Source organism: Macadamia integrifolia, chromosome 8, assembly GCF_013358625.1.
Source record: "Macadamia integrifolia cultivar HAES 741 chromosome 8, SCU_Mint_v3, whole genome shotgun sequence".
Lineage (NCBI taxonomy): Eukaryota > Viridiplantae > Streptophyta > Magnoliopsida > Proteales > Proteaceae > Macadamia > Macadamia integrifolia.
Window position 1 is genome coordinate 17,715,459 of NC_056564.1, and position 24,396 is coordinate 17,739,854.

The 24,396-nt window shown below is 39.0% G+C and overlaps 1 protein-coding gene and 1 long non-coding RNA gene across 7 annotated transcripts; both read right to left on the bottom strand.

Moving 5' to 3' along the window:
- Positions 1 to 26: 26 nt before the first annotated feature.
- Positions 27 to 8,556, bottom strand: LOC122087116 (FT-interacting protein 3). 6 transcript variants are annotated; one of them, XM_042656119.1, is made up of 4 exons: positions 8,075 to 8,556; positions 7,643 to 7,928; positions 6,256 to 6,349; positions 27 to 3,309 (listed from the first exon to the last, which is right to left on the bottom strand). In XM_042656119.1, the coding sequence occupies exon 4, from the start codon at positions 3,220 to 3,222 to the stop codon at positions 196 to 198; it is 3,027 nt and encodes a 1,008-aa protein (XP_042512053.1). In that variant the 5' UTR covers positions 3,223 to 3,309; positions 6,256 to 6,349; positions 7,643 to 7,928; positions 8,075 to 8,556; the 3' UTR covers positions 27 to 195. The 6 variants fall into 6 exon arrangements, with proteins under 6 accessions (XP_042512053.1, XP_042512057.1, XP_042512055.1 ...); XM_042656123.1 differs by lacking the exon at positions 7,643 to 7,928 and having other exon boundaries at positions 27 to 3,331; XM_042656121.1 differs by lacking the exon at positions 7,643 to 7,928 and having other exon boundaries at positions 27 to 3,310; positions 6,254 to 6,349.
- Positions 8,557 to 14,546: 5,990 nt separating this feature from the next.
- Positions 14,547 to 17,545, bottom strand: LOC122086562. Its single transcript, XR_006142472.1, has 3 exons — positions 17,434 to 17,545; positions 15,934 to 16,139; positions 14,547 to 14,973 (listed from the first exon to the last, which is right to left on the bottom strand). It is a non-coding gene; the product is annotated as an uncharacterized LOC122086562 (long non-coding RNA).
- Between the last annotated feature and the right edge of the window lie 6,851 nt (positions 17,546 to 24,396).

A 24,396-nucleotide genomic window follows, 5' to 3' on the forward strand; every position in this document is an offset into this window, starting at 1 on the left:
GCTCCCATCAATTTTTTACCCAATGGTTCAGGAACAATAACATAAATTACTATAGCTACAATTATTCATCCCCGCATGGTTCAGCATCAGTGAAATCCTTACCACCTAAAACATGCATTTAAAAGAAAAGCAGTAGAAACAAGACCTACATACCCAGAATCTGGAAGACTCACTGGGGAAACACCCATTGCCTATTTACAACATACTATCCGTCCTGGCAGGCAGCCGACGGAAGAAGTTGATTGGCACTCCCGGCAACCTATGACGGAACCTTGGGTGCCTCATCAAGTAGAAGCCTGCAATAACAGCCACCACCTGGAAAGGCGTCACATATAGTACTAGTGCCGCAATGAGACAGAACATCACGAAGATTGCTGTGGCACGAGGATCCCGCCAGCTCAATAGTGCTTGGATCCGCTCCCCTTGGGTTGCCACATCCCCAACCACTGTCTGTATCCTCCCTGCCACACTTCTCAGCCTGTCATACCTCATTCGCACAAGCTCTGGATTGCGGGATGTTGGGAAAGTGTCAAATTCCTCATCAAGCTCATCAGGGTGCACTGCCTCTGCATGAGAGATCCTTGTATTCATGTGTGGGGGATACCGTGGCCGGTACCGATAGTTCCATATCCCTATTAAGAACATATAAAGGAACACTGTTGGAAGTATCAATTCAGGGAAGCATACAAGCATCACAAAGAGAACATGCACAAGGACCGTGGTTATAGGGTTCTTCCACATGCACACGTCGCCAAACCATTTACCAACTGCAAACAAACCCGAAAACACTGACATTAGGCGAAAGAAGTTAGCCTTGCTGCGCCGCATGCTCCAGAGGTGTGAATCCACATCGGACATGTACTCAACCACCTCCTTCCGAAGAGGGGGCTCTGCCCTGTTTAGCCTGGCTGCCACAATGCTCACAGCCTGGTGACGGAGCATGTCAAGCTGCATCACTGTCAATGGCCGTACATAATGCATCTTTGGCAACAATGGGCGTGAGTATATGTACATCATGTTCACCAATGATGTGCATGAAAACCGTATAGCTAAATGCAGCTCTCCCATCTTCTTAACACCAGAAGGATGTAGGACTAGCAATGGGTAAGAGTGTGTATAAACGCGACCAGTCTCAAGCGTTGATATACGTATTCGTACCTTCCCAATCTTCATGTCCCTGTTGCCATTTGTACCCTTCTCTGCTAGCTGGCCATTATCAAATACACCTACAGTAAGAACTGTAGCTGGATCATAGACCTCCCAAGTGTATTGCTCATTGTACTTCGGACCTAGGCTGTCGATGATGGTACGTGTACGCACCCATTTATGACCATACTTCGCAACACAATATGTGTCTGATGTACCTTTGCCGTCTCGTGTTTTCATTGGGTGGATCCCCTCAGCATTCAAAATACCAAGTTCCAAAACACCAATTGAAGGTTTCCAGAGTTGCTTTGCAGTGGGCCGAAGGTCACTGCTGTAGTGTGTTGACTCATCAAGAACATGGTAACCACCATCAAGACAGACTCGGAGGTGGAGTCGACTGGAAAACTTCTCCTTCTTCAACTGATCCACATCAACAGCAACTGGCTTTTCAAGATTGAACCAACGTGTGTGGATCAACCGGTCATCAGCACGTTTCTCAATAGCATTCAAAGGTATGATAACCCTCCCAATGATCTCATCTTTGCTGGGACCAACTCGATCTTCAACTGAAAGCATCAGATGGTCCTCAAAGGGCTCTGCAGCAACAAACAATAGATCCTCATTCCAAAGCGGGCTCATTGTCCGGGCCTGAACAGGCTTTGTTTTCATGACCTGGTTACCAATCTGTACCCTGACATACACTTCAGGGAAACGATTCTTCTCAGTTGGAACCAAATCCTGTGCCTCAATGACATTGACGCGTACATACCACAACCTTGGTGCATGGTAGACCTTAGACCGTATGTTTGTAGAGGCAGCAGCAGAGCTATCAACAGGTGTTACAGCATCAGAATGCCATGCATCAGGAAATGCTTCATCTGCTTGAGTACCAATCCAAACAGCAAGCATCAGCTCACCTTTTGTCTTGTCCCCTTTCTTGTCCTCCAGCCGGTACCACTGTGGAGCCAGTGGACTATCTGGGGGGACCCGCGTTGGCACCTCATTAAGGTCAAATCTAACAAAGCCAACAAAGTCATCTTTGATCAAATCCTTGTCTTTCACCACAACTTCTAGCACAGATGATTGCATACGGTCCCTTGCAAAGGCAAATACCTCGTTCCATTCAGGGTTTTGCTTTTTTTCAAAGCGCCTAGTGACCCCCTTGTAATTCCCAACCCTAACCTCCACGAATGGGTCAAGACTGCCTGAAATGTCCATCGAAGGAAGGTCATGGGCCTTGACAACTCGCACAAAGAGGAACTGCATCTGTTCAACTAGGTCATAAGTGCTGGCAGGTTTATCAGCCCGTATAACACGGCCACCAACAATCTGTCCCCCTCCAAGGAATGGACTAGTCTCTTTCAGCGCATAGTCAACTGGTTGGGTTGATGAAGCTGAGTACATGCGAACAATTTTTGGCTGTTGTGGCTCCGCTTTCATCTCATCAACAGAATATTTCATTGATTGTTGGGTCTCCGTCATCGGAAAAGAATGTTGTTGGTGGTGATGCTCTTTAGGTAGATGATGGAAGGTGTGCCTTGACTCAGCTTTCTCATTAGAGAATGGATTTGGGACTGCATTTTGAGCTTGTTGTTGCACTTGAGGTTGGGACGAACGCGAGTCAGAATTTGGAAAGGATTCAGCAGCAGGAAGTGGAATTGAGGATTTTATAGAGGGGTCATCAGTGACATAGACTTTCAAGCCAAGCTCTCCCTTAACACGTGAGAAGATGCCACGCTTTTCTAGTGGGTAGTGCAAGACAACAGCATCAGAGTAGGGCACAAATGATGTCCCAGTAACACGGACTCTCCCCAGGAATGACCTGGAGTGAGTGGCTTTGTTGTTGTTGTAGACATAGACATCAAGTGTAAGGTTCTGGAGGTTGGTCGGGTCAGTGATGTTGAAATAAAAGCTTTCATTCCAAACAGGGTTCAGATCTTTTTCCTTCACAGTGGTGCGGAACTTCTGGGTGTCAAAGTGGAGCTCTACGAAAGAACTGGCTGAACCCTCACCATCTTTAGGCATGAGGTCGTGGGCACTCACCACCTCCACCCCTAGCTTGAGGTTGCTCATCATGGCTTGAATTTTCTTTTACCCAGTTGGTAGGTCCGTCAGAAAACAATTTTAACCAACCAAGCAGTGTTAACAAGAGACCACCACCACCTGGAAAGAAAATAGCATTGAGCTGTAAAATGATAACTTGTCAAACATGCACTTAAAATAGAAAATAAAATCAAATAAAAAAGGAGTCAAAGAGGTTCAAATGAAAAAAATACTTGAACCATCCATTAGTATAAGAACACAAATACTATTAGGAGAGTTCATAGAAACCTTTATTGAATAAACCAGTTACATGTAAAAGGAGTCGAACTTTAAGCATACACTGAGCACAGGTAGAAATCCAACTGTTTTGTTGTGCTTAATAAGCGGATCAAAGAATATAACAAGCATAATTAAGTTTGACAATTAACTATGAAAAATATGGTAAAATTGCAAGATATAATAACAAGACTGTAAAGCAAGGTAACAACTAGGTGTATGCTGAATGTACAGTATCAGGATGAATTGGGGCAGACTTTGATTTAAAAAGATTCATAAAAAATTCCACACAAAGAATAAGAAAAATATTCTCCGTTTGTAATAGGGTTTCTAATCTCCTTGCTGAATAGCTCTGACAGAAGATCAGAAAATAGGATTGCAAAATTAGGAACTAAGGACAGAAACAGTGATAACTAAATACCTTCAGCAGATCAGACTAGAATAGCATAAAAATCCATCCGATATGCTAGTTTAACTGGCAAGACTATTCTTTAAAGTTTCACCAAATTCTGAAGATTGGTTTTGAGATCTAGAACAGTCCTATAGCAAATTGTATAAACTTGAGAGCAACAGAACCGAAGCAATTAATTGGTATTTCACGGATTCAAACGAAACTTAGTTGGCAACAAAGCAGAGATTATAAAATACAGTTGAAAGGTCAGCAAACAGATTTAACTTCAAAATAGCAGCAGAAATTTAAATCAATAGCAAAACAGATATGAAAAGAGTAATCAATATAGCCACAGGAACTTAAGTTAAATAGATCTGACCATCCAATTTCCGATAGAGAGATATAAAGAAAGTAAAAAAGATAAACAGGTAAGGAATCCACCAAAGCCTCACCCAGAATCGACCAGGTAACACTCTTGAATCAACAAAAAGTAGCACTGAATCACACCACAAAAATTTCATAAAAATTGTCTTGCTTAATTCTCAAAATCGTGGGGTGTGCCTATGTCCGGTACGCTTAACTATAGCTTCTCCTACAAACCTGTGATTGGCTGATCACAGCTCTTACCTCATCCAGCAAATTGGAAAGCTCCAATCTGACCTATAACATCATCCAGCCAATTGGAAGACTCTAAATTGTGCGTGCCAAAATTGACATGCGTCCTGAGTTCGAATCCCCCTACTCCCTTGGGGCCAGCCCCATGGTTTTTATGTTTCTCATGGGAGCTGACACTGACCCAACTCAAGTGTGTGGGGGCATACACATGCATATGAGGGACTAGTCAGCCCCGAGGTCTGGACACCCTCGTTAGCAAAAAAAATAAAAAATAAAATTCTAAATTGACCTAAAGACTTTACAACCAATAAGAAAAAGAGAACCAACTCATACTAGACAGACTTTACCCAAAAAAAAAAAATCTGGAAACCCAACTGCAAAAGTGGATTGCAGAATCTGAAAATGTCCAGCTGCAATTTGAACAGCAGAACCTGGAAACTTCCACCCGCAATTGGACTGCGAATCAGGAAACCTGCAGCCCCAGGTATAAGCAGTTATGCTTGCTGTCAGATTTGTCTGTCATGGCTGTGGCTGTGAAACTGGCAGTGATTGCTGTGAGACCTCTTCCCTCTTAGTTTCTGCATCATTTGTGCTTCCACTAGGGTAGAAGATGGGAAGTAGCCTTCATTTTCATACAATTTCACATCCATTCAGGACAGGATACAACAACTGAATAATGCAATAAAAATACAATAAATTTATGAAAGATTGTACATATACCCAGAGCTTTTACGAGTTCAAACTGTAACCTATAATCTTATAGCTCAATTGTAGTTGGCAGAACTTTCCCACCTACTACAATTGTTCAGCATAGTTGACATTTTGTAAAAACTACAGGAAGCTTGTATGATACGTAAATTTATGAACTACAGTGGGCAAAAAATTTTGTTTGATGCACGTTGTGAATCCTGATGCCCAATTACTTGATCATGCATTGAAGTAACATAAAAAGTCAGCACAGCAGGCCACAATCCACTTAACAGGGAATCAGAGATGCTCAAAGAAGGTATAACAAGCGTTAGGCTTTTAAAGTTTGGCTGATCTAAGCTTTATTCATCCAGCATTGCCAATGATTGGTCTGAATCTACCAAGAATTGGCTGATCCATTCTAGACTGATACTGACTGAGATCTGATCCCTAAATACTAGGTAGCGAGGCCCACCAAACACCACCAAAAACGTCTCTAATCCTTCAAAATGTTCATAAAATCTGTTTAGAGTTTCCAAACTCCGAAAATGCTTGCCATGAATCATGATAATAACCAACATAAGCAGTGATAATAATGCGCAAGTGTGCAACCCTTTCTATTTCAAAGCCTACGCCAGAGTCTCATGTGGCATTGATGCATAAAAGCCTTATAAGAATAGATGACACAATAGTTTCAGCAGGGACAGAATAATATCCAAAACTATTATGCTGAGACAACCAAACACTACTTCTAGACCTTCCAAGAGAAAGCAACCTCAAAATGCCATCTATTGAGGGAAATGCTCAGTTTAAAAAAAAAAAAAAAAAATATGATGCTGCTTGTGAACAAGCCTGTCAGAAATAAACCACTTTCAATCTACTGGGGAAAATACACTAATTCAAGAAGAATCCAAAGAATGCCTCCTCATTTTGAGAAAAAAGGTCAACTGCCTAGATTAAACTCACTGTTACTCGTAGTAAATTGAGAAATCTACAGAAAATCTTGAGAGTGACATAAAATAGATTAAATAGAAAGAAAAAAGAATTTCTCTATACATTTTTACTCAAAACTTACACAATGTTGAATACTTATTTACCTGTTTATCCTTTATCAAGCTCCAAGGATGAAAAAATAATCTTTCCTTCTAAGCTCAAGGATTCCTCGGTGCCCCCACAGAAGAGAGGTTTTATCTGAAAATAGGAGGGAGATAATGTTTCTGAGCCTGTAGAAAGAATTTAGATATCTAAATACTCAAACGAGGAGGTTCATCATGAAAAATTAGAGGTTATGAAGACATTCTAGTGAAGAAATCTGAAACAGATAATTCTATGATTTCTGTAGTTACCAGAACCCTTCTTCCAATGATTTCCTACTTGACATCATCTAGGAAAAGAATAGACCAACAAAAGCTTACATGCTTGTGACTCTAAGATAAAGCAACTCTAGGTATGGAAAAAAGTCGACAAATGTTAAGAATTCTGTCCTAATTCATATGCCAGAGTAGTTAAACAGTAACAGAGAGAAAGACCTTCACCTTTGATGAAGAATTGTTCAAACATGATCGAAAGAAGGGAAAGGTTTCATCTTGGTCCAAAGTGAAAGAATTTTTAAGCGGAAAATAAAAGAAAGGACTTCTACTTTTAATAAGCCTTCAAGACGAACATGTTATTTTTGAAAGAACGCAAGAAAACCAGTAGTGTTATTTAAATGCATAGCTGAAAGGGAATGAGTCTTTGCCCTAAATTTTTGTGACTAGTAGCAGACAATGAGTGATCAAAATCGTTAACCAGACAGTGGCAATGTGAATCCTTAGCAAATAAATAGGTGAACTCCCAAGCAGACATCGAGAACAATTACATGAACTTCAAGAGGAATTTAGGCTACGAACAATTAGAATCTCAAAAAGGTTTCAAAGAGAAACATAACCATACATGACTCGGATCAAGAAAAAGATGGCAACAGATGTTGGAAGATGATTGTTTCCAAGTTAAACACAGAAAATGTCAGAAATAGTTCAGAATGAGTTTTCGTTTTCCAACTCTCATTTTTTGCCGCTTGAGAGTGGAAATCATGCAGAGATTAAAAGTTAATCCGCATCTTCAAGAATAAAACATCTTCAAGAATAAAAAAACCAGGTATGGCATTAAAGTTAACCACTTTTACAGCCGAGATCCAGAAAGCAACAGATCCCACCTTTTAAGGGGTATAACGTGAACATAAAATGGAGATAAACCACATATTCAGTAAAGCAGAAACTCCGTAAAGCCAAGCCTCCATATGAAATCCCCCACCTCCAATTTTTTAAATTCACTAAAAGAAGAACTAGAATCCAAATGCGTGACATTCTTAATTAAAAAAAAAAAAAAAAAAAAAAAAAAAAAAAAAAAAAAAAAAAAAACCGTTGAAGAGATTAGAAAAAAAGTTTCCGTTAATCACCGGAATACAGAGCATCAGATGGAAACCGGTAAAAGCTACATTACAACCTTTCAGCAGCGTCTGCAAATATCTCCAAGATGACAGAAACAGAAATCGAGAGGAACGAACAGCAGGAACTTCAAGGGTTAACAAATTATTCACGGATTACATGGAAGATATTGCAGCGAAGCAAGTACAACAAAGCTCAGGTTACAAGTTACAGAGGGGAAAACTTCAAATCTGCAGGAGAGGTTGGGGTGAAAGTGTTTTTCAGCCTATCCCGCGAAGACACACAGTAAACAAACGATGTCGGTTTTCTTCCGTCCAAGGTAAGCTCCAGAAGTCATTGCATGCCTGGTTTGATTCGAAGCCAAAACGGACAAAATAAATTCCGCCCTTCATTTGTGACAAACGTCTGAGCCCAAAAACGAAGAAGAACCGAAGAAAAATAAAAGCACTAAATAAATGCCTAAATCAATGTAAAGGAGATTCAGCATTACCTCCCGAGCTCTGTTCTATGAGCTTAGTAGCTAAGAACAAGAAGAGATAGCAGATAAATATCGAAGAAACAAATTTCTCCCGAGTAGATCTCCATTTTTGGGAGTCTCACTTCAGATCTCAGCTTGAAGTAGTGATTTCAGGCTCAAGAACCGATGCATGGAAGCTCTGTAGGTGCTCATGGAAAGTAAAAGAGTTGTCGATCTATGGCCCAGGCCCTGGGAGGATGGATCCATTTTAGAGAAAGAAGATGGAGTAAGAAAACAAAAGATGAACCCTAGAAATGCTTCTTGGATGGTTCGCAGCTCTGACACAGAGAGAGTCTTCTGGACAGTGGAGTCAGAGAAATTGTTCACTATGGTCCATGGCCATATCGTAGAGACTAGAGAGCAAAACAAAGTTCTCTGGTTTTTTTTTTTTTTCTGGGTAGGGGGTGGAAAAACTTTAATTCATGGGGAGAAAGAGAGAAACTGGGAAACGCGGCAAACGCGGCAAACGCGGCAAACGCCTTGCTTCTCCAAACTATAATAACGTCTCGGACAAAATTAAGAATGCTATTGTTGAATTTCGCCTTATTTTTTCGAGAAATTACAGATATGCAACCCATATCTAATTTTCGTCTTTTGGTCTATCCCATTTGTAAGCCGGCATAGACCCGTGGCCGGTTCATGGGACCACGGATCTGATCCAATTTCGCCTCGTCTCTCTCTCCCATGCCCCTCCCATACGACACCCCCTTTGGTTCATACCGCTACCAAACGCAAACTGGTGGCATGTCCGTCCTCTTGCCCATGTATATTTGAGGGAAAAATTTTCCTTCACCGCACGATTATGGATAATGTCCCCATATCCTGTACGATACCCTTTCACAACCATTTGAATTCTGAAGGCCTCTAGATCCCTTAGACTGTGACTAACGAAAACCTGGTCCTATGTATTATGATGTTCCAGTAGAATGAAGTAGTTGGGTGGAAATAACTTGCCTCCAAAAGAAAGGAAATTACTCAAAGGTGTTAGGACTTATAATGCATCAATGAGGTATTAACTTACATTAGTTACGTTTTTTTCCTTGATGTCAGATATGTTCTCACGCGAGTCATCAGTCTAGTTAAAATAAAAAAAGGAAACTTGGTCAAGAGTCATAAAGACTCGTCTAAGTTTAATAAATGACCAAATTAGGTTTGAGTAAGTCTGGGTTTTCATTGACTATATTTTTGTCCAAGTCAATCCGGTTTGTTATTTACTCGGTATTTTTATTCAAAAAATGTGAAACTCACTTAATTGTTTTTTCAGGGCATATACTATTTATAGACTAAGTTTAGTCTAAAACTAAACAAAAGATATAATTTTATCTGTTGTCTTCAATATTAGTTCCTTTTTATTTCTTCTTCTTCTTCTTCTTCTTCTTCTTCTTCTTCTTCTTCTTCGTCTCCTCTGTGAAGCAGCCATAACCTCAATCCCTCTTCACTCAGAGAAGGAGAGGAAGGAAAATATGAAAATTTTTGATTTTCCAACTATACTTTGATTTGATCGTGAAGGATATAATAGCTCTCTCTCTCTCTCTCTCTCTCTCTCTCTCTCTCATGAAATTATTTGTATGCCACTATACGAAACGATTTCATCAGTCTTCATTGGTGCATTCCCCCACGCTTGTCAACTTGTATTCTCTTCTCACATCTACAAGTAGTCAATGAGAAGTTGCCATTCTTTCAATAGACATGGCTTTAATTCATTCAATAGACATGGCTTTCCAAAGGTAATTCAAAGTTTTTTTCTGGGGGATTCGTACTTACATCAAATAAAGATAGGATAACTGAAAGAGAGATGCAAGTTGCAATCCCATAAGTTTTATGGGTCAGTTCAAGATTTTGAAGAAACGAGAAAGTGGCATCTCCAAAATTGGTAATGAAGAATATGATGGCATACACACTTTTTCTCTCTCATGAGTGCGAAACTATTTCATCACTCCTCAGTGGTGCATTCCCTTACGCTTGTCAACCCACCAGTAGTTAGTGAGAAGTCAGCATTCGTTTAGCTTGTCAACCCACCAGTAGTTAGTGAGAAGGTTGCATTCGTTTAATAGATATTGAGACATGGCTTTTCGAAGGTATTTAATTTTTTTTTTCATTTTGTTGGGTTTCATACTCGCGCCAAATAAAGATAGGATAATTGAAATAGATAGATGTGAGTATTGCTTCCCATAACTGTAATGGTTCAAAATCAAGAGTCCGAAGAAACTAGAAAGTGACATCTCACGGTGGTAATGTAGAACAATAGAGGACTTGGTGTGTGATCTCTCTCTTTCCAACAAATTCAAGGACCGTATATAAGGAAAAAGTTCCTCCATGGTGAAAGGAAAATCCATAATCTGATCCGATTATTATTCTCATAAGAGATGGAAGCACAAAAACCCTTTATCCTCATCTCACTGCAGTTAATGTCCACAGCAAGAATAGTTATCATACAAAAACCTGGTTCGCTCTCAGTGACTACCTCCTTTTATAGATGAAGAAAAACCCTCCTACATTTAAAGTGTGCAGATGTTATTAATACTACTCTAAAGGGACTCAGTTCACTATTGTGGAAGCAATTAAGGTTTCAAAACCAGCAGGGATCGGCATCCGAATTGGGTTCATCAGTTGTACTCAATTGAAAACCAACTGGGAATTGGTAAGAAATCGAACTGAACCCTAGAAACGAAATCTGAATCAATTGTTTTGGAATGGAAGAAATTGGAATCAGGCTCAGCCGATTCGACTGATCCGATTTCCAATTTTGATTTTTTAAAACGATATTGGAAATGGATAAATGTGGGCAGGTGGGGCTATTATTTGCCAAGTAACTTAAATGGGGTATGTCCAATCCCCATATTGCTCCCTCAAAATGATAATGAATGAGCATTTTATAAAGCACATCGGAGGAGGTGGTTTCTTTAGTGATTGGCTCAACCGCCAAGTGCACTATCAAATGGAGAAGAAAGCATGAGAATATGCTTACAGTAATAGGGTTACCCGTGGGTACCTAACTGGAGATAATTCATTTAATTGGGACTTGGGAGTTCACATTTTGTTTGAGAAAAGAAAGTGTCTATGTGAGCCCTATGTTCATTGTGTGAGATTAAGGATGGAATCCCATTCCATGGGATCTTCTTCCTTTGTGGTGATACTCTAGGTAACGTATAAAGGAAGAGAGATCGCTGCCAGACTCTGTGGTTCATGCTCCTTCACGGGACCTAATGAGAGTGCTTGGGGGCATCAAACAAGGTGAGATATTTCATTTCATAGGGTTTCATGCAGTCTCGTAACCTTCTTCTTCCAAAGTAAATATTATTACACAAAAATATTTTAAGGGCAAGTATTTTTTTTTTCTCCAGTACCAACCCCTACACCCAGACACAATGGGCACATGCCCCAAGAGGAATATGGTGGTAATTTCATGCTACTGTCTGTAGCATAGGACCGATACTAGACAGAAAACCTTGTCCCATATTTTAGATGTCTATTCTTTTCATTGAAATTACTCGGTGAATCACATTGCTTTTCATAACATACCATTTTTTGCTCATTAAATTGCTAATCTTCTTTTTCATTAATTGCATTGATTGCATTATCAATGATAGAGAATAATATAAAGTAAAAATGATATCATGAACCATATGTTAAGAACGTCAAAGAGGATTAATCGGAATTTAAGGACTCCTCTAAGGCAGGTGTTTTTTTTCCCATGTGTATATTGGAAGAACAAGTTTCGACTTAGGCAAGTCAAGTAAGTCGAGTAAGAAAAATATGAAACTTTGTTATGACTTATGAGTCATGAACACTCACCTTGGTTTAAGAAATGACCGGACTAAATTCAAGTTAGTCCGAGTTTTCATTAAATCAGTGTTTTTACTTGAGTTATGTGACACTCATCAAGTCTAATTTTTTATTTTATAGGCCATATAATATTTACAAACTATAATTTTTCTTTTAAGTAAGCAGTTTCTATGTAGAGAGAGAGAGAGAGAGAGAGAGAGAGAGGCAATCGCTACAATTTTCTTTGAGCATATGAAAAGAAAGGACGAGAGGTCTTTAAATCAAGCAGGACAACCCATTATTAAGTTTTGTTTGCAACTAAACAAAACCCCATAAATTTTATTTGATGTCTTCAATATCATTAAATTTTGTATCTTTTCACTTATGAAGCAACCATAGTCTCAGTCTCTCCTTATAGTCTCAGTCTCTCCTTATTTAGAGAAAGAAAAGAATGAAGATATTAAAGAAATAAGAAAGAAACATGACTTACCCTGACCAGGTTTGACTCACTCAACTCATCCAATTTCGAAAAAGATAAATTGAATAAAAATAAACTTGATTTTCCCTCTATGATATGAAAAGGTCAAATTAAATTCAACTTAACAAATGAATAAGGGAAATATAAAAAGATATAGTTTTGGACTAGTATGAGTGTCAATCAAATTTGGGTTCCACCTAAGTTATGGTGTGGCAAATAAACTCATTGGTACTTGGTGGCTTGGTGCATTCCCAATCGTTCCCCTTAGGCTCATCATTAGAAGTGCTTTATCAAAAGTGTAAGATACCCTAATCATCAAGTTAACCAGTTCGAGTTAAGGACTGTGGAAAAGAAAAAGACGAGGGCAGTTTGGTAATTAAAGAGACAAACGGAGCCTTTTTCCAATGAGGCCAAGGATAACTTGGAACACGGGAATAAGGTTCAGTATTGAGTGGTCCATTTCTTAAAAGGCAGAAAGAAAAATCTCTTTTTTAAATTCCTTTCTTTGGAAAACGGTTTCGATTCATTGAATCAATTCAATAGTTTGAAAAAAACAGAGGCTAAGCTCAGTCTGGAGAGTCAGGACTCTGGAGTCTCTGGAGAGTTGAGGAGCTTAGCTAAGCACAAGGGATGGGATCATGGGAACCTCGTGAATGGTGATCAGCGTACGGATTACGAATAGTTACCATCTAACAAACGTGGCGAGTTGTTATTGGATTATTCAGTCAAATATGAATCATAGCGGAGACCGACATGTGGGCCCACATGAGGACTGCCAAATGTTACTTTTTTTATTTCACGAATACACGTGACTTCGTGAACCGTGTTTCGCTTTCAGAGCGACCCTTTTGGGTGTTTTGGATATTCCCAAAGAAACAATTAGTAGTAGATTAGTAGTTGTTGCAGTGGTATCGTGGTATCAGAAGGTTCGCATCAGAGAGAATCTTTTCAGTTCGAGACTTTTGGAACCGTCATCATGGCTTCTCCTCATACTCCTTGTGTTACAGTCGTCGGATTGGTACCTTTCATTCTTGCTAATGGGTAAGAGTAAGACCGAGTGTTTCTCCCCGTTATGGGTCTTATGGGGCACACGTGGAAGCAGTGTATTATGGTTCTTAAGATGGACACGTGGACGAACTGTGTGCTTGCCATGTGGGGGCAAGATTTTAGTTCAATGCAGATACGAATTGGATCATTTTACCTTCGATCCGGTCCAGTGGGTGAATCTAAAACCAAACCAAAAAAGGAAAATCGAATTTGGTATAAAATAATGTTATCTGATTGGCCGCTCCTGGCAAAATGACCACCTGACCCCAATTGTATGATGCCTCAACGTAGTTTAAATGGAGCTGAAAACTTGTAGACTTAGTACCGTTATTTGCATGTCAAAGTTTAGGGCAGTAGTTCACTTTGTTGCAAAGCAAAATTTAAGACTACAAGAGAGTGTGTGATGGGACAACAATGTGGTGCATGGATATGCATGAGACTAAAAGAAGTCGTGGAATTTCACCAAACAAAAAAAAAGAGGTTGTGGAAAATCGGTGTCAATTGATTCAATTTCGATTGTTTGGTTTGATTTCAATTCACTTCAACATACATTATGTATAAACCAAAATCAAAGTGGACAAAAAATAAGAACACATTTTAGAAATCAAAACTGAATCGACTTGGTTTGATTCAATTTCATATTGAGTTCCGATTTTAATTCGATTTCATAGAAAGTTTTAAGTTCTATTTTTGATGTTCAGACCAACTTTTTATGTCTCACAAACTAAAAAAACAATTATTTGTTACATTCATGATCCAACAAACTTTTGTCAAACATTAAAAAGGAATACAATTTACCATCCACATTGATTGAAAAGGTAACAAGAATATAATTTTACTCTGTTACCTGTTTGGTTTTGTAAATAGGTAATTTGGTTCAGTCTAACAGTTTTAGTCATGAAACCGAAATGAAACCAAATTGAACCCATAAAGTATTCTAACTTATTAGAAACCAAAACTGAACCAAATTATTTTGGTTCGATGTGATTCAAATTAAATGGCTGGTTTCGGTTTCAGTTTTCAGTTTCGATTTAAAATTGGCATCCTTGGAAAAGAAAAGGTTGGACTTTACTTTATGGCAAAACAAAACTTAGGACTACAAGAGAGGGCATGCAGGGCTAGAATGCGATGCATGAATACACATGAGAGGGTATGGGAAAGGTAATTGAATGACTTTGAGGTTATAAATTAAAGAGATTGAAGTTAAACAATCCCTAAATATCCAACCGTCAAAACTACCACATTGTTCTCCAAATATCAAACCACCAATTATAAAATAGGCATGTGCACATGAATTTGGTGCCATTTATTACAACATGCTCTCTCTCTCTCTCTCTCTCTCTCTCTCTCTCTCTCTCTCTCTCTCTCTCTCACACATCTTTGATAGTAACATCACCTTCATGCTTGATTCAGTCCCAAAGTTTTCTCCACTTGACTTCTTGTGCAACCTTGCCTTAGCTCTGAATAAGATTTTGTGTACTTCATCAAAATGAGGATCTGTTGCATTTCTTGTATCCTCAATCCATTGCAAAATTTTCTTGTGGGGGCCTAAGAATCTGTTGACATCCTTCTCTTCCAATAACTGAAACAAAAGGTAATCAAGAAATGAAGATCTGTCCAGGATCATTGTCCATCTACATTGTGGAGGTGCTCTCTACTTTAGCAATGTTGAAATCCAAATGACGGTGATTTCGTACTATGCTTTATGGCATGGATAGAAAAATATTACGATCTACAAATGGACAGTGACAGTTAATTTGTCACTATGACAATCAGTCGGTACCCTTCATCTAGAGTTCATGACAACATACCGAAAGAACTGCGCTAATCCTGCACCTGTGACAACATTGACCGGTGCCTGAGCCTTTGGACAAAACCCTTCTCTGTTAGAAGAGAACAACTATTTGGATGGTTCTGATCATACGATCAGGGACTGATACTCATAGCCTCATAGGTCAAGATTTAAGGTTTACCGTATACAAACCAAAATCAGCCAGTACCACAGGTGCAACTTGGTCTGGGCCTAAATTGAACCCAATGAACCAACCTCACTTAAAGGACTAGTTGGCCTGCCATTTTAACTCAAGGCCGAGTTTGACCTGAATAACCCTACATGGAACAAGCCTTTTTTTTACACCTAAATCTTTGAACAAGTAGAATAGCGTATAATATGTGCATCGTACATCCATAGGCCAACATTGGTAGAAAGAAAATTTCATGCTGACGTACATGCAACTCATGGAATTTTATTCAAGACTAACATGACCAAGTTTGATCAACCCAGCCAATCCAATCAAACAAAAATTGGTCAAACTAAGTATATAAGAAGATGCACAACTATTGGGAAAAGCGGAGAAAATAGCTTTCACCATGCAAAATATCAAGAATAGGTAAAACGAAAAAGAGTCATGTAGCTAAACAAGAATCTTGGAAACAGGAAATAAAGAAAAATTATGATAAGTAAGAGAGAATCGTCGACATCCCATGAAAACCTCTATATCATTGAAATTGGACAATTTTCAGAATGTATGTGAGACGTTACCTCCAACTGCATGATTTCACAAACAAGGCTGAGATCTGCAATAGATGGTTGAGAGCTTCCCAATAAGAACTTTCCATTCGGTTTAAGCCAAATTGATTCAATTTTTGATAGGGATGAGGTCAAAATTTTCTCAGCTTCAGCAGCTGCTTGTGGGTTCAATGGAAGACCTAATGCAGGTGCTAGAACAGTACTCATAAGAAGAGTTGCTGCAAGGAGATAAGTAGCACTGACTAAGAAAACTATATCCATGTGAAACTTAATCAGCCATTGGAAAAACAAATGTCAAAAGATGAAAGTTAGATGATAGAGAAAACGTGCATGACCATACAAAATGAAAGACTCAAGAATATATGGACCCTGAATAATTTATATAATAACTATATGCAAACAAGTTGACAATATATAATCATTAAAATTCTGAACTTTTGATTCAGTCCGTGGTTCTTGCCACCTTGCATTTCCTAAATTTACAAGGCATGAACAGAATTGAATGGTGAAACAGGATTCTTATAGTGGATCTCATTTACGGATAAGGCTTACTTAAGTACAGGGGTAGTTATGGAAAAGAGATTTCAAAGATAAAGCTTCATATAGGACTAAAACATATCAGCAAACGATATGCAGTTTTGTCGGCAGCATATTCCTCATGCTTACAAATCAATGAAAGGAAGGCTCTTCGCCTCTTCCCCTGAACTGGGCAGAGCTACCCTGTGTTCAAACTCATTCTAATAATTAAATCTAGGTTCCTCATATTGGATAAGATAGAAAATCATAGATAACAGAACACATTAGCAATCCCAGCAGAAAAGAAAATTGTAGGGTCTAAGTCACAACCACAAATGTGAAATATGTTCCCACACCCATTTATATTGCTGACTTGATAAAAGATGGTGCATCTAGACACATGAAATAAAAAGGATGGCACACAAATAGTGAATGCCAAACCAAAGAGGAAATATGAGATTACATACATCCCCTCCCCTGGTTCAACTATCTAAATTTGCCAGATAAGTCAATGTGTCTAGCGCAAAAACATCTAGGCAAGCCAATCCACATGAAGACTTTGAAGCAAATTTATGGGTAAAACATTAGCAAGAAATATAATTAATATAACATAAGGAACAGGACCAACTGATACTACTTGGGAAAGTGGCATTAGAAATTAATCATTCAAACCACCAAACTTAACAATATAATGCAAATCAAATTGGAACTTTAGATTTCATTGAATTGTATATCCTTGAAGTAATTGTTTAAACCTGGTAATGATTTATGAGTTCAATCATAGCTCATCTGCTAAACAAGAGTGGCTAAACTATGGCATGAGATTTTGCAAGTCTTCAGAATATTATATCCCATGATTCCTGAGAATTAATGTACTGCTTCAAAACTCAGACTGTTCTCATAAATTTGTAGATAGACAAGTAATGTGACATTGACCAATACTTTGGGCCATCAGTTAATAATGTGAGAATACTTTAGGTGTTGAATTTACTGAACCTGCACCACGGCGTAAATTCAAATGATGCCAATCCAAGACCGAGTTGATCCTTGCTCTTGTGAAAAGATCAGCTGGGTACCTTAAAAAAGGTGTATATAAAAGTGTATAAAATGGGGATATTCTTGATGAATAGTGTTGATATAAAGAAATATGAAAGACAACTATTTGAATAATAAAAAATTAAAAAAAAAAAAAAAAAACAGAGAGAGCGATAGCAGAAAAAAAGAAAAAACCCCAAACCCTCCCTGCCCTCGGCCTTCTCTGTTCCTTCCGGAAGCACCACCTGCCCTCCGCCTTCTCTGTCCCTTCCACAGCAGCCGCCGCCTCCTCTCTGTGTCGAGGCAAGAAAAAGAGAAAAAGAATCGAGAAGAAAGAAAAGTCGAGAAGAGAGAGAGATAGAAGCTAGAAGAAAAAAGAAGAAGAGAAGAAGAGAAGAAAGAGAAGAACACGATCTCCCACCTCTGCTGGTCCTGAGATCGACAGAGAAGAAAACCCCAATTCTTCTTTTACCTTTCTTTAAATTATTTTCCATTCTTCCTATACCATTATTCTTGATGTATTTTGTTATCATCACCATGGTGCCAATAGTGAAGTTGTTCACAGTTGAATTCTTATAAAGGAGAAACTGATACAAAATTTGATGCTCTCACTAACATGGTCACGTCCCTAAAAACAATGGTGGAGTCTATGCAAGTTTCTATTGATCGTTTGGTGGCAGCAGATAAAGGAAAGAGTCCCATTCAGTCTGGGGATTCTTCCAACACCACTCCACAGGATCTGCCAGTAACACCACCACACACACCACCACCATATGGGACTGGTAGACATGATGATGGAGCAGAAAGAGCAGCAAAACTGGATGTCCTTGATTTTTATGGAGACAATAATCCAGAATTGTACCTTGACTGGATTCACAGTTTAGATACATTCTTCAGATGGTACGGGTTGACTGAGGCTCGAAAGATCCTATTTGCAGAGGCCAAACTGAAAGGCACGGCTCGAGTCTGGTGGATCAAGCAACAACAACAGAACCGAACCCGAGGCATTGGGTTGGTCATACTTGGGCTGAAATGTATGAAGTCATGAATCGGCGATTCTTGCCTTCTGATTACAAGCAACGCATGCATCTCAGGTTTGCACAGTTGAAACAAGAGAATTTGACCGTTGAAGAGTATGTTGCTAGATTTTATTATTTGGCCACTCGTTCTGACTTTGAGTGGGATGAAGAAGTCTTAGTGGCCCAATTTCGCAATGGTCTGCACCCTCAACTTAGTGCTGCCCTTGCATCTAGTCGACTACCTACAATGGAAGACGCCGTACAAGTAGCATATCAGGTTGAGGAAAGTCTGAAACGCAGATAAACCTTCTGATTCTTCAAAATTTACAGTTCGGTGCTACTCATGCCATGGATTTGGACATATCAGTGCTCAATGTCCCAGCTGTTTGGTTGCTTTTATTGATAAGGATTCTCCTATACCATATATTCCCGAAGAGCAACTTGGTTCTGACACAGTTGATTTAAGAGAAGAGCGTGCAACAGGTGAAGTCAATGACACTCTCAGTGACGAGACCAACATCCTTTTTATGTCATTGTCATGTGTTGACCACTCAAAAGGCCACTGAAAATGAAGATTGGCCCGCAGTAGTATTTTTCAGACTCGTGTGAAGTGAATGATCAGTTGCTAACCTTGGTCATTTTTCATGTTCCTATTTTTCTATATATTGGTTGTAATCGACTGAAGATTTAGAGAGCAATTTGATTATTGAATGAATATGTGAGTGTGATCTCCTTTTCCCCATCTCTACTCTGATTTCCCCTCCCTTCCCTAAGGGTTCTCCATCATCCTCTCTCAGTTGTTGATACTGGGGCATAAGCAAACTTTATATCTGCTGAATTTGTTCGAGCACACAACCTTCCTCAGAAGCAGCTTTTTAAGAAGATTCACGTGCGATTGGACCCACAGCTAGGAAAGTAGGTCTTTTTCAGTCTTTAAATAGGTTTATTGAACTCAACTGAGATTGATAGATTTGAAGTTTTTTGAATAATTGAGCTCCGTGGCTGTTTTCCCCCTCCCTGACTCTCTCTGAAACCCATTCCTCTACTTCTTTATTTCTTCTCTTCTTCTTCTTAATCCTTCTTATTTCCTGCTATTTATTTTCCTAGTCTGAGAAAACTCTGTTCTGGGTGGTAGTACATCCCTATAGAGGTTGATCGATCTCCCTCAGGGTAGACCAGTGTGGGCTGAAGTTTTGATCGAAGATTCCCCACCCTAGAATCTTAGCCACAATAGATCCTTCTACTAGGAGAATCGAACCTAGGGTCAGATGCAGAATACCCCCTATGCTAATTTCCCATCTCAGTTACCCCTGTCACTTGTTATAATTTCAATAATGCACCTGGTTGTTTCTGAATTTACAATATTGCCCTGGGCCCTAAGCGATCCGATTTCAGTCCTTGGGATCCGGATCTGCATCATTTGTCCTGGGCAGTACCTTCTGTAGCGGATGATCTAAAGGTTTGACTAGTTACTTCAGATATGATGACACCAAGGTAAAATCAACAAGAAGTGGGAGAAATACAAGATCTTCAAAACCAGTCGTATAAAGAGACCTATACTTGGATTGAACTGCCCAATAAGGGTCGTGAAGCACTCCTCCAAGTTATATTTGAGTTTGATGAAGAACTAATGAGATGGTTCAATTAGGGTTTCAGGAGAAAACCCTAATCTTCAAAGATGAGGATCACACACACACAACATTGGCAGATAGGGCCACAAGGTTGGTCGAACTCCTGTATAGGGGTGAGGAAGGTTTCCTCCAAATCTCAATTGATCCTGAGGGAGGGAACCCAAAAATCGATGGGAGCAGGGTTTTAGGAGAAAAAACCCTATTTTTTGGGAAATGGCAGGTGAAGATAGATATCAATCTTGCAAATAGTGATGAGTCCTTCCAAGTTGCTGTACTTGAACTTCAATAGGTGGAAATTTGTTCTTAGAAGTAGGAAAAAGCAAGCTCCAAGAAGGGAAGAATAAAAAAATCGCAAAGAGGGGAACAACCCCAATCAATTCCTGTAAGGTTTTTCGTTTAAAACATTGAGGTAATGTGTAGGACACAACTAGATTCATATGAATCACCTCATTAGTGTAGTCCTATGGGGGATTAGGAAGGCAAAGGTGGGAGAGGATGGAGCTTGTGAAGAAAATGGAAGGTGAGAGAAAGGGATTGCAATTTCGGGAAGAAGAGAAGGGAAGCTGAAAACCCTATATCAGAAAAATAGGCTCTGATACCATGTTAACAGCATGAATGGGGAGAATGCTTGAATGATCTAACTGATCACACAAACCCTTTATTTATAACAAGCAAAAGAGTCAAAGAGAATTACAAGTATACCCCCCATCCAACCGCCCCACACTAAATAAGGTCGATGGAGTGGGAAAGTACCCTAGTGCCCCTACGGCACATCTAAACATATATTCTAACATACATGTTATATATGGCTTATTTATATTATTTTTTTGCTCCAAAAGAGTGTTTCCGTGCATATCTTGACCATTTCTATGCATATCTTGCGTATCTCCGATATGATAAGATATAAAACGATACGTCTCTCAAAATCACCTGACCGATATAATATACAAAATCGATACTTTAAACCTTGGATATGTAACATGACAATTGGCTGTGGTATGAAACAGGGTTTAGCTGTGGTATCCTTATCTTGAGAATAGCTTTCCTTGAGATCATCCCAGACACCCCTGGTTGTGGTATAAAACATGACAATAGCAGCCACAAAAGATTCCATATTGTTCCACAACCAATAGAGGAATGTAGCATTCTCCATCATCCACTCTTTATACTCTACAAAAGTTGTAGTAGGTGAAGATGTAGTTAGATTGTCCATCTTCTGTCTGGCGATGATATAAACCCTAACTTCCCATTCCTAGGGAAGCTGAGAAGGTAAACAGATGCACCATTTAGCGTAATAGATGTAATCTGGACATCGAGGGAGTCAATGTGTATTCACAACAACATTTTTAGACGAAAGATTTAGGAATTCTCAGATATTTCTTGGGCATTGAAGTTGATTGTAGTACAAAGGGTGTCAGTCTATCTCAAAGGAAGTATTTGAGTGATCTCAATCTGAGACTGGGATGTTGGGCTCTAAGCCTGCGGATACTCCTATGGATCCACATCTGAAGATTGGAGCTGTGATGACAAAAAGTTTATGGATATATGTCAGCACAAGCGGCTGGTTGGAAAACTTTTTTAGTGTTATTAGTCAATTCATAGAAAGTCATAAGTAGGTCACTGGGACGTTCCGTGTCATGTTTTGAGGTATCTTAAAGGTGCTCCTGAAAAGCTCCTGTTTACCAGAGTCATGGTTATACTAATATTATGGGTTACACTGATGTTGTTTGACTTGGTGCCGATGGTGATCACAAATCGACTATTGGATATTGTACGTTTGTTAGTGGAAATCGTGTTACCTGGAAGAGTAAGAAGCAAACTACAGTGGCTCAATCATGAGATGACACAAATTTTATGGATATATGTCGAAACAACTGAAATCTCTCATTCAAGACTGGAATGTACTGTGATAATCAAGTAGCGATCTATATGCAAATAATCAAGTTTTCCATAAGCAGACTAAACATATTGAGGTTGATCCTTTTGGAGGAATGTTGTTATGCAGAAACTGATCTCTCTCTGTTAACTCAAGCAATCAACTTGGTGACAATTCACTAAGGCATTAATTAGGCCTACATTTCTTAATGGTTGTTCCAAGGTAGGATGGGAGATATATGTTAGTGTAAAACTGGGTTGACAAGTCAAACTGTGCCCACAACTGCAGAATTTTTTTAATCAAAGAACCATAGACCAGCGGCACCAGCCCAATAGCAAGACCAGATTGCAAAAGAACAAAGCTATCGATCTCAGTAGTTAGGTCTTCTCTGATCAGATCAGTAGACTGAACAGGGAATGAAACAAGTCTCACACAGTCCAACAAACATGAACAATCCTACGAGAGCATAGAAATTAGAACAGGCCAACAAACTCCTAGTGATTTGTGGTTTTGGCTAAAAAAAAAAAAACTTCAAAGACAAAATCAGGGTGATTTTGTATAACTCCAGACCAGATGGTCCAACAGGGCCGGGAACCAGGTCGAGTCTCCCTCTATATGGGGGGCCTTCTTCGATCCAAAGGGCAGCCAAAACCAGTGGTTCTTTGAGGCTGAACAGTTACAGGCTGCAGAACCTTCTATTTCTGGGCAGAACAGAGGAGAAAAGACTGATGTAAGTACCTGGAAGGCTGAATGGGCCGATGGAATCTTGGATAGGTTGGAGATGAAGATGATAACTTGAAGAAGAAGATCCTCCTGGGCTTCCAACCACAAGGAGTCACTGGATCGAACACCAACCCTTCACTCTGATCACACACACAGCAGTTCTCTTGCAGAGAAGCCACAGCAGCAGCAGCAGAAATTTTTTTTTTGTCAAAATCGTGGCTCTAGAAAGGGAGCCTCTTTTATTTAAAATAGATATGGGGGGAAAGGAATTACATCCGAGGATTGGAGAAAGGAAACTCCAAGCGAACAAGCTAGTTCATACTTCCTAAAATTGAAATATAAGCCCAAAATGGAAACTGAACATGAAAGGAAACTAACACTACTAACTTGACTTCCAAGTAAGACAAATTATGACTTAAAAATTGGACCAGCTGGCTAACTCAAACTGAACCAAGTAATAAAAAAAACCAAACTGACAAAATAACCCCCCATACAAAATTCATGGGCTGCCTGTAGATCCCCTACCCAACAGCCCTCTTCTCTTCCTTTGATATGTCTTCAGTGCCGCATCATATATACTCCAGCTTGAGGCGAAGTGTTAAATAATGAACCATGAAGGAAGTCTTAAGTCTATGTTGAGTCAGTTTATGTTAATGTCACATCAAGTCATTGTTGTTTACTTTATTTAGTCTTTAATTGTATTTGACTTTTAGTACTCTTTAATACATTATAAGTAATGGTCTAGGCCATGATAGAGACAGTTCTGTATCCTATTGTGGCTATACAATTTCACCTTCTTCTCCATCACTCTCTCTCTCCCCTTCCTTTTTCTTGTAGGTATTGGTTTAAGGTTCTAGTATCATTACAACTTATAAAGGTCATGTGAGTTATTAGTGAAATACACCCAAAGCCCTCGAATTACCATCCCTACCCACACTGATGAGTGTAAACGCTGCTGTCTTTAACAGTATAGGGTGTCTACGCCATAAATACAGCAGTAGCAGTTGGAAGGGAAGACATAGTAGAAAGGTCTGACTGTTTGTGGAAAAGAAGCAGCAAATGTAAGTAAGGGAGTTAAACGGTTCGGTTTCAATGTAAATGGCTCGGTTCAGTTCGGTTTGGTTCGGTGCAAGATTTTTTAGGTAAAACCAAAACCAAATCATTTAATGAACGATATTTGTTTAAATGGTTTTATTAGGGTTTCTTATTTTTTTTTATTCAAACGGTTTCTTTTTCTTTTAGTTTTTTTATAGAAATTGATGTAAACTTAACATTAAATTGGATTGTTTATTGTTATCTATTTTATTTTAAAAATTGTAAGGTTATAGTTGTTTATATATTTGATTTTTTATTCAAAAAGTTTAAATGCCTTTTAATTTTTTAGTAGGATCTGTTTATTCTTATTCTTACCATAAATGTATATTCTAACCATGAATGACTAAACTTTCTATGTATATATCAATCGGTTTAAGTGCTACTTAAAATAGTTTACTGTCGGCTTATAAGGTTCGATTCGGTTTAAACTGTTTAACTAGGTCTCAAATTTGAAACCATAACCAAACCATTTATTAAACGTTTTCATGGTTTCAGTGTAAATGGCTCGGTTCGGTTTTGGTTTGGTTTTGACGCCCTTAGATGAAAGCATATATGGTAGAGAAGGAAAAAAATTATGACA